This window comes from Nicotiana sylvestris, chromosome 6 (genome assembly GCF_000393655.2).
Source record: "Nicotiana sylvestris chromosome 6, ASM39365v2, whole genome shotgun sequence".
NCBI lineage: Eukaryota > Viridiplantae > Streptophyta > Magnoliopsida > Solanales > Solanaceae > Nicotiana > Nicotiana sylvestris.
In genome coordinates, this window is record NC_091062.1 from 111,437,410 (window position 1) to 111,448,073 (window position 10,664).

General features: G+C 35.9%; 1 protein-coding gene across 3 annotated transcripts; it reads left to right on the forward strand.

Moving 5' to 3' along the window:
* The first annotated feature begins 1,777 nt into the window (after positions 1–1,777).
* On the forward strand, positions 1,778–8,705 carry LOC104231595 (nudix hydrolase 19, chloroplastic). 3 transcript variants are annotated; one of them, XM_009784609.2, is made up of 7 exons: positions 1,778–2,479; positions 3,613–3,753; positions 3,920–4,024; positions 4,741–4,840; positions 5,808–5,900; positions 6,179–6,453; positions 8,328–8,705. In XM_009784609.2, the coding sequence occupies exons 1-6, from the start codon at positions 1,880–1,882 to the stop codon at positions 6,451–6,453; spliced, it is 1,314 nt and encodes a 437-aa protein (XP_009782911.1). In that variant the 5' UTR covers positions 1,778–1,879; the 3' UTR covers positions 8,328–8,705. The 3 variants fall into 3 exon arrangements, with proteins under 3 accessions (XP_009782911.1, XP_009782912.1, XP_009782910.1); XM_009784610.2 differs by having other exon boundaries at positions 8,312–8,334; XM_009784608.2 differs by lacking the exon at positions 8,328–8,705 and adding an exon at positions 7,249–7,597.
* The last annotated feature ends 1,959 nt before the right edge of the window (positions 8,706–10,664 follow it).

A 10,664-nucleotide genomic window follows, 5' to 3' on the forward strand; every position in this document is an offset into this window, starting at 1 on the left:
ACTCTGGCTTTGAGGGTATAAACCTGGAGAATTTGATATCGTGTGACTGTTTGGAGGTGATACCCACGCTAGGTGATGGGTGTGTGGGTGTATACCTCGAGGGATGTAGACTTGGTCCGTCCGGTGAGGCCTCATGGCCATCATCTGTGTTTACGTAGTTACTTGTTGTTGAACTTGTCTACCTTCATGTTAGAGATCATGCTTAGGCTTTATTCATGCTCACATTATTTGTACTCAGTCATAGAAATTATTGTACATGTTTACCTCAGTCTCTATTATTTTGCTGATATGTTGTGATACTTGATGTTGGTTGTGTCCCCTTATTAGTGGTGCATTGTGAGGTTGGAGAGGTACATGACTAAGTGAGGCCGAGGGCTTGGTTGTGAGGATATTAATACCATAGCGCGTGAGTTGTCCGCATAGCATGTGAGTTGACCGTGCAGGTCCAGGTATTGATACCATAGTGCGTGAGTTGTCCGCGTCGCACATGAGTTGACCGTGCGGATCGAGGTATTGATATGATGGAACGTGAGTTGTCCGTGCGGTACATGATTGAGTGAGGCTGAGGGCCTGGTTGTGAGGATATTAATACTATAGCGCGTGAGCTATCCGCGTAGCACGTGAGCTGATCGTGCGGATCTGGGTATTGATATGATGGCACATGAGTTGTCCGTGCTTAGCGCTTGGGCTTTGGGAGCCCTTACGGAGTTTGTACACACCCCTAGTGAGCGCAGAGTGTTGAGTGTTGAGTGCTGAGTACGAGCGATGTGTGATGGAGTGACATTGTTGTGAGGTTGCATTTACTTTTGTTGTTGCTGCATTTATCTGTTAAATTTCTTTGTGGCATTTACTGAGTTATGGAATTTACTTGTTTATTCCTGTTATTTTTAAAATTATGGAAAATAAATAATTGGACTGTTTTGCTTAGCTCGTCACTACTGCTCAGTTTCTTAGTTATTTCTGTTACTACTGAAGTGGTTGTAATCATACTACACCCTGCACTTTATGTGCAGATCCAGGTGAGTTAGAGCGCGGCGATCGTTGAGTTCAGGCTGGCTATCTGTGGAGATTGCAAGTTAGTTGTTAGTGTCCGCAGGACCTTGTTACTCCTCTTGTCATTTCTTCTTTTGGACAGTTAGACAGTTTATATATCTTAGTTTATAGTTTTAGACGCTCATGACTTAGTGACACTCTGATGTTTGGGGTTCGTTTCCGTATTTTTCTATGTTATATTTAGAGTTGTTATAGTTTATGAAAAATTTAAATGTGAAATATTTTATTAAATTCTAATAATCAAATTAGTAGTAATATTTTAGGAAATAGGTTTGTCTTATAACACGATAAACGCCATCACGATCATGGTTAGGTTTTGAGTCGTGACAAATACCCAATAAACTAAAAGTGTGATGGGTGTTTTAGTTTAGCAACTCTATGTTAGAGAGGTGAGAAATACATAAAAATCACAAAGAAGAGAATACACAGTTTTTGAAGTAATTAATGAGGTATTACTCATACTTTGAAAGTATAAGAAAAAAGCCTCACAGCAAATACCGAATAAAAGATTCATCGAGATTTCTTCACCTTTAATTAGAAATTTTGAGTTTAAGCTTAAAAAATTAATACAATAATGTGAAATTCGAATTAATCAATCCAATATGAGTACGCACCAAAAATAAATAGTACTACAAGAAAAGCACCTAGCGGGAAAGAGTCCAAGGTGTACAAATGAAATTGTGGCGAAGTACAAGACAACGTGGTGGCGCAGGGGACACAATAGGAGGAGCCAAAAGTACAGATGTCATACACCAACCTCATCGACTCACCACCGAATCTTCCTTTGTTGAGGAAACACCAATGATATTGATAGGTAGTTGAAGCAATGATCTTTCGGCTTTCCTTCTCAAATTCTTCCCAACTTGTCTCCCTCTCCAAAAACCCAAGATTACTACACAGTCACCCACACTTGTCCATGAATTTGTTCAAGACTCATGCCTTTGCAGGCAACCCCATTAAGCTAAAAACCCCTAAACCAAGTGATCCATTTTCACCAGCCTCTGCTCTTCACACCCTTAAAACCCTTCTTTTAAAAGGTCATACAGATAACGCTTCACCCACTTCCCCTAATTTCAAGATCTTGCCTTTTAGAAAGGGAAGGCCTTTAGCTGGCTCACTCAAGAATTCAACTGAGCCTAATTGGAACTTGGCTTGGTTGAGTTTTAACGATTGTAAGGCATTCTTGGAGAATTCTTCTGAGGTTAAATTGAGTGAAGATTCTTTGGTTTACTTGGGTTCGGATTCTGAGGGTGAGGGTGATGATGTTTATGTTGTGTACTGGGCTATTGATGTCACAGAGGGTGGTAGTCGATTGGTAAATGAATTGGGTGCTAAACAATTTTGCTTTGTTGAGCTCAGAACTCTCATGGTTGCCTCTGATTGGGAAAATGCTTCTGCCATGGCTCAACTTGCTATTGCTGGTCATGTATGTATTCCCTTTTCACTTCAGCCTTTTCATTACAATTTCAACAAAATCTATCTTTTATCATGTCTTGTTGAATTGGATAACCTACAGCTGTTCTAGTGGCCTGCATTGTGATTAGTAGGTATCTGAATTAACTAGGCATATTAAGGTAGTTAAAGCAGTTTCATAAACTAGCCACTGCCTGCTGTTATTTTAAAGCCACGTATCTTTTTCAGGTAGCTCATTTTATCTATCTTTAGATATGTCGATTCTTGCAGGCGCAAAAGATGTGGTAACTAGGCTTAGAACGGCTTCTAAAATGATCTTAAGTAATCTCTCTCTAGAACTGCAAACCTGGTTATGCAGTTAATGTCACATTGTATATGTGCATTTCAAACTTTAGGGGTCGTTTGGTTCAAGACAAGGTTATCCTGGATTATAATCGAACCTCCTATATGGGATGGATATTCCCAAGATTTTGGCATAAATTTATCCTGGTTTTAGCCAATACCCATAATCAAACACTAGACAAATTTGTTCCCAAATTTTATACTGGGATAACCCCCCTAATCCCTATGAACTTTAGTATCTTAAGCTAGCATTTGGACATAGATTTGATTGAAACTTGAAAAAAGAATTTTTAAAGTTGTGTTGAAAAATAACTTTTGAAAGTTAATGTTGTGTTTGGACATGCATTTTATTTGAAGAAAAGTTCAAGTTTTGTGAGTGGAAGAAAAATTTTGCTTGTAAATTTTTGAAACCTTTTCCCCCAAAACATGATCATATTTCATAAACAAACAATGTTTTCAATTTGTTTTTGAAAAAATAAAGCCAAAATCTATTGCCAAATAGGTGCTTCTTTACCAAAGTCATATTTAGAGTGCTCTAAGGGTTGGTTGTTTCAGGCAGTGCAGACATGGTGTGACGAGTCCAAGAGTCCTGATAATACCATCTAGCATCAGTTTTTTTTCCTTCTGATAAATGGCAAATGAATTCGGGTTACAGTTGCCACATTGTTGCGCTGTGCATATCCAAATATTGAGTACTGTAACATTCTTCTTTAGTTGTTAGTTATTAGTATACTTATGCTAAAAATTGGTGACCATGTTTGACTGATGCTATATTTTACTTTTTCGGCTTTGGCATTTTACCAGGCCAGATCATTGCTAGAATGGCATACGGTATCACATTTTTGTGGATTTTGTGGAGGTAAGAACAATTTAATTGATGCTGGGAGACGGAAACAATGCTCTAATGAGTTGTGCAAGAAGAAAATTTATCCTCGAGTTGATCCAGTATGTCAATCATTTTCTTCTCTCTGATTAATTATGTTGCTTGTGATTGCACTCTTGTTTGGTTTACTTGTTTTTCTTTGTTTTTTTGGAAGAGGTTATGGGACTTACATATTGAAATGCTACATGAGAATCCTAACTTTCTTTTGGCATCTTGCTCTTGCAACAGGTTGTCATTATGTTAGTTATTGACAAAGAGAATGACCGAGTGCTATTAAGTAGGCAGTCAAGATTTGTACCTCGCATGTGGAGTTGTCTAGCTGGTTTCATGGAGGTATGTCGTGTACTTTTGATTTTAAGGCCTAGAGCAGCAGAAGTATGCATGCCATGCATTTTCAAGCTGTCCATAGTTTGTCTTACTCATTTATGCAATTACTTAATTTAGTAAAAGGTAGCATTCATAAGTTTTGATCCCCATGGATGTTGTCCATGGTGAAAAAGAAATTTTAGCCACTAGAACCTCATTCCTGAGTAAAAGGTAGCATTCATAAGTTTTGATCCCCATGGATGTCGTCCATGGTGAAAAAGAAATTTTAGCCACTAGAACCTCATTCCTGATATTAGTTATTTATTTTTAGCCCTTGGTCAATTTTTATTAACTTCTTCTATTTCATCTCATATGATGATGTTTGACAGGGTACCGAGTTCAAGTAAAAAAAGGCAAGACTTTTGACACATGCTAAATATATGTATCGTAGCCAAAATATCTTAGTATCTTGCGGTCTACAAATGACAATGTCTTATCTTAAAAAAGAAATTGTGTCAATTTGTTGGAACAACTCAAAAAGGAAACATTGTCATATAATATGGAATTGAGGGAGTATTTCAATTTCCTGCATAGTACTTCAGTTTCTCTTTTTTTTTTCCGGTTGGTTTGTTTTCCCCCTTTTTTTTCTTTTTAATAGGTAATTAGCAGGCATTGATTTTCGATCCCGTCACTCACAATATTTTTCTGAATACATGTTTATTACTTTCTCAATTTGTTACTAGCCAGGAGAAAGTTTGGAAGAGGCTGTGAGAAGAGAAACATGGGAGGAGACTGGTATTGAAGTTGGACAAGTTGTGTACCATAGTTCTCAGCCATGGCCTGGTAATGTTCTTGGAAACAGATGTGCGGTGTCTGTTCCCGTGCATTTGTTTGGCACTTCTTATTTTATATAATCTTAAACACATTGCTTTTTATGATGTAAAGTATTCTGGAATCAGTTATTCTTAAGAGAAAAAGCAACCTGGTCCGTGGAGCTTGAAACGAAAAGAGAGAAGTGAATCACACAATTTAAGAAAAATTTAGAAAATGCAAAACATATATTCCCTCCATCCCAATTTATGTGACACTCTTTTCTTTTTAGTTAGTCCCAAAAAGAATGACACGTTTCTATGTTTAGTAACAATTCAACTTTAAAATTCTCTTTTTACCCTTAATGTGATGATTTCTAGCACACTTTTCTATGGTTTATTTTAGACCTCAAGTTTCAAAAGTCTTCTTTATTTCTTAAACTTCGTGCCAGTCAAACACCTTCACATAAACTAGGACGGAGGGAGTATGAATTTAGTACTGATGATAAATTCTACATTCAATACACAAATGTTGTTATTTTCATGTCTTATTGGACCCTTTTTTTATAATTGACAAAAGTTGCTATTAGTTTATAATCTTTTCTGCATGGTGCTGTCAGCGACGAGCCAATGGCTGGTCTCGCCATACATGCCGTATTCACTTTAAGATCTTGCCATCAGTTGTTCCTGCTTCACTCTATGAATAAAGTGGCTTAATCTCTTCCATACCCTTTCTTAGAGGAGGTGTGATGATATTGATGCATGTGTTAACGGGAGATGCATATCAACTTTCCTTTCCTTTTAAATATTGTTGATCTGATTGTGCGCCAATCAGTTGCTTCATGAAATGGGTCCTTAGAGGTTTCCTTTTTCTCACTAGTAGTTGTTAGTGAATTTTTTTTTTTTTTTTTTTTGTGTGTATGTGTGTATTTATATATTTCTTGCATGCCATTTTTCTTTTCCTTTTGTGATTATGGACGAACTGTATGGTTCCTTTGCAGTTGGACCTAGCAGCATGCCGTGCCAGCTTATGGTGGGATTCTTTGCGTATGCAAAATCGCTTGATATTAATGTGGATAAGGTTGAATTAGAAGGTAACTTAAAAATCTTTTATTATGATTGATTTTCTTCTCAAAGGTTCGAAGGAAAATTCCTCTCCCACAGAGCCCTCTTTCTCATTTCTTTTTGGGTTGGGTGGGGTGGGATGGGTGGGGGGATGTGGTAAAACAGGGCCTCTTGGAAAAGAATTCAGATGGTAGGTCTCTAGAATTTATCATTGGCCCCTCGACTTCTAATATGTGGATTCCACCTAATATTTTGATTATGGCCATTTTCTTTCTTTTTTATGACGGTGAATCAACCTGTGATCCAGATGCTAAATGGCACAGTAGAGAAGATGTGAAAAAGGCGCTCACATTTGCGGAATACAAGAAGGCACAAAGGACTGCCGCAGGTAAAGTGGACCAAATGTGCAAGGGCGTAGAAAGAGGACAGAGCTTGTCTTCCGACTTCAATGTGGAAAGTGGGGAACTTGCTCCTATGTTTATTCCTGGGCCCTTTGCAATTGCTCATCATCTCATTTCCTCTTGGGTGAATGGGGATGAAGCACAAATTAAACAACTTGCGAGTTCTTTCTCAAACTTATAGGTTGGTGCTTATTAATAGAAGTGTTTCCTGCTGTATGTCATTTATTCTTGTTGTGTGTATCATCTTTTTATTGCAATATCTCTCGTTTGAAATAGGGTTGCTGATATTGTTGCAGTGTTTATTCTGCAATAAGCTCTTCTAATGTGCCAATCTGCTCTGTACCAATGCGTTTACATTTCGCAAAGTTTTTCTACTTCGCAGATAAGATTAACATTGCATGACAGGTCTTTAGTAGTTGACATAAACAATGTTATTCTCAAAGCTACTTAGGTAAGTAAGATTTTCCATATCTTCAGATAAGTCGGAGCTTGAAATGATAGTGCAAAGGTAGATAGCCATGGTTGTTAATCTGCTTGAGTACAAACTCCTGTAAGTGAAAATTGGATAATCCTACATGTGGGTTGCGCTCCTCCATTGCCTTTGTAAGTATATTAGGCATCACTATTAGTAGCTAGAATTTGTTTCTTTTTCTCCAGTAACTAGGAAATGAAAATGACGAGGACTGAATAATTTTAGATGTTTGAATAGGTTCAGTAGCATCTTTTACTTTGTTTAATTTGTTAATTTGTTAAGGGTAAATTAGAGCCTTATCCATGTTTAGAGAAGTTTTATATTCCCTTGAGACATCATTAGAAGCCGAGGATGTTTGTTGTAACATGTTTTGGAATTTTTATATGCTTCCTGGGTTCTTTCATTATTGGTAGCGATTGGCAGTTGTGGAAAGTTTAGATTATGATTTCGTATGTATGGTTCAAACAGAACAAATGTAAGAGTTAAATTTTGTGTTGAATACAGATTATGTGGTGCAAGCATACAGAGGCGGACCCAGGATTTGAGCAGAGCGGGGGCATCACTGTCTTTAACATAGATATATAAGCTACTAGCGATAAAATTTAGCGTGCTAACTCCTTGAAAATTTAATGATTATGAGTCAGTGATCAAAAATATCTTTTAAAATATCAAAAACTTACTCAAATAAAATCAAGATTAAATATTCGTTAATCTATTGCTCTTTTTGGGGGGAATTTTGTTGAATTACTTATTTTAATACAAGTCAAGAAAATGATGATGCTTATAAACTTAGTTATCATGATAAAGAATATAAATTGGCTTCTTGCTAATGGAATATTTTATTTCTCTCCAATTTTCTTTAATCTTTTTATTTCTCTCTCTGTTACCTTTTTCAAATTCTAGAAAGACGTTTCTCAAAAACGTTTTTGACTATTTTATATAGAAGCTCTAAAGATCTAATCGTGGAGAGAAGCTTGGTTTGAGGCTTTTGAGAGAGAGATTTGAAGGGAGCAAAGCTAAACTAAATTCACTAAATGTACTAGTGCTAAAATATTTTTGAACTCAGAAAAGATTAAAAAAAAGAAGAGAAAACCAAATTGAGCTCTAAATACAGAAAACTAAACTACCTTGAATTCAAAGAGAAAAAAAAATAAAACATGTTAAACCAGCCCAGCAATCAAACTTTTGTGTTTGAGGGGGCACATCAAAATTATTTAGGGGGTCCTTGATGTATATACAAGTATATATACACGGTTTTGTTTGAAGTTAATGGGTTCCGGTGACCCCTCTAGTGACCATGTAGGTCTGCCTCTGCAAGCATAGTGCGAGTAAGATACTATAGGACGATCATGGCTCAACTTTATCGGCTGTGGAAATCAGATCTGAATTGGTTTGAGATTACGCCATCCAATTGCTATATGAATTCCCTTTCTACCATGACTGCAAAGACACCAGAAGAACTTTAGTACAAACTTAACTTTTAATTTTATTCTTTTAAATTCTGTAAAATGTAATCTACTGTGACTAGATATGCTTTTACTTAATAACCTCCCGGATATATTTACAGCTTGTTATTTTGCTAGAGAGCTATGGAGGATTGTTGTGGGCGCTCAAATTGGATGGATGTTATAGTGAATGCTGAAATTCATAGTCATAGTCATGATGGGGGTTCTCTTTCGTCGTCGAATGCAACATCTCTTCCCCCCCTCTCAGGCCGCAATCTTCCGATGAGACTCAACTATTAATCTTGCAGTGAGTGATGGACTTCCACTGGTGCTGCAATCAGTGCCTTTTCGATTTCCATTGTCCAAGTAACAGCAAAAGTAAAGACTAGGGGAGGTCGTGCCTTTCTGACGAAGAACAAAAGTATATATGATGTTAAATTATACTCCCTCCGTTTCAATTTATGTGAACCCATTTGACTGGGCACGGAGTTTAAGAAAAGAGAGAAGACTTTTAAACTTGTGGTGTAAAATGAGGCACATATATTTTGTGTGGCTATAAATCATTGCATAAAGGTAAATTATTTCCAAATAAGGAAAAAAGTCATTCTTTTTGGCACGGACCAAAAAGGAAATAGGTTCACATAAATTGAAACGGAGGGAGCACGTATTATAGCGTAATATGTTCTGGATTGTAGGTCTCACCACTTTAGAACTCCATAAAACTAGATCTCATCAGCAAAATTTAGTAGGTGTTTGGACATAAAAATTGGAATTTTTGAAAAAAGTAGTATTTAGGGTTAAATTGAAAAATAGTATTTGGAATTTGAAATTATGTTTGGACATGTATTTACTTAGAAAATGTTGTAGTTTTGTGAGTGGGGAAAAAAAAATTCTGAAAATTTTGAAGAAGCGGTCAAAATCACTTTTTAATTTTTGGAAAACTCATTTTGAATTTTTTTTAAGAACTTGCAAAATTTCATAAACAAACATATTTTTTAAAAAATAATTTTGAAGAAAAGGAAATATTTTTATGGACAGAGGGGGCCTTAATCTTTGCTAAGGAGTTCAGCAATGCCCTCTGCTAGTCATGGCAGTTTTCGAAATAACAAAATAAGTTTCTTATGGCCCCCGGTTTAGTAGTATAAAGGTCAAAACCATATATATAACTAAACATTTCACACAGCGGGATGTTTCCCCTAGGCAAATTGACTGTTATTATGAGCAAACTTCATTTGTAGTCACTAGGGCCAAACTTATATCACCTGATAGCCACAAAATAATCCCTTACAAGTCATAACCTAAAAATAATAACAAAGGCTAGCAACCGAAAAAGTTGAAACTATACGCTCAACGCAAACGAAAAGGAAAGCACTCCTAATTGATTTTGTATCCTAAATTCACGCGTTTAGTATGAGATCTTCAACCTCCAAATACTATAAAAGTTGTCCAATTATTCATATTGTCAAATTTGTTTTAGGGTTTCTGAAGATTAAACCCAGAGAAGAGCTGCAAAAAATTCACGCTGAAATTCAAAGTTTTTGCACAATTGCTGCTACAATCAGCTTAATAGATTTGAAATTTCGTTATTAAATTGTGAAATTGATACAAAATCGACAAACTCAACTAATGTCTATGGAGATTGTGAATGTTGGAACTACTGTTCCAATTTTGATTCCGATTTTACTTCAACATAGTGGTGAATGGGTAAGTGAAAGTAAATTTGTTAATGATGTTTTGATCAATTCGGACGGTAGCTATGAGTATTTTGTTGATGAGATATACAAGCGATTGGGTAGAGATTCAATTACAAGTGCGATGGAGATAAAATATACAGTGAAGGATGGCTATGTAGCAATTCCAATATACAATGATATGAGTGTGCGCTTGTATATGGAGATGAAAAAGAAAGACTTGTATATCACTGAATATCCATTATACATAACATTGAAAACTATGTATTCAAGTGTTGAATGCTCATATTCAAGTTCATACTTGGATGACAACTTACTCTCAACAACTTTAGCTGGTTTACAATGTCAGAACGTGGAAGAAGTACATGTAACTAATATTGTTGAGATGGTGGATAATCATGTAAAAGAAGACAAAATTGAGATATTGAAGAGAAATTGTATAATAGACAATTCACAACATGAAAAAATTACAGAAGTCAGTTGTATTGGGACAAAGATACACTCATTAGTGTAATAAAGCACTACGCAATACTAGAAAAATATCAATTTATACTGGATAGATCATTTACAACAAGGTATGATTTCTACTTATGAGATTGCACTTCTCTGTAATTTTATGTATACTGCTTGCATAAAAATGTATAATTATTGTATAGTGAGATTGCATATGTATGTTACTTGTTTATTTGAAACACAAGTGTAAAAATTTGGAGGAATGCATTATCATAACATTATATTTTAAATAGGTATTGTCTTACATGCGTGGATGAAAGTTGCAAATGAA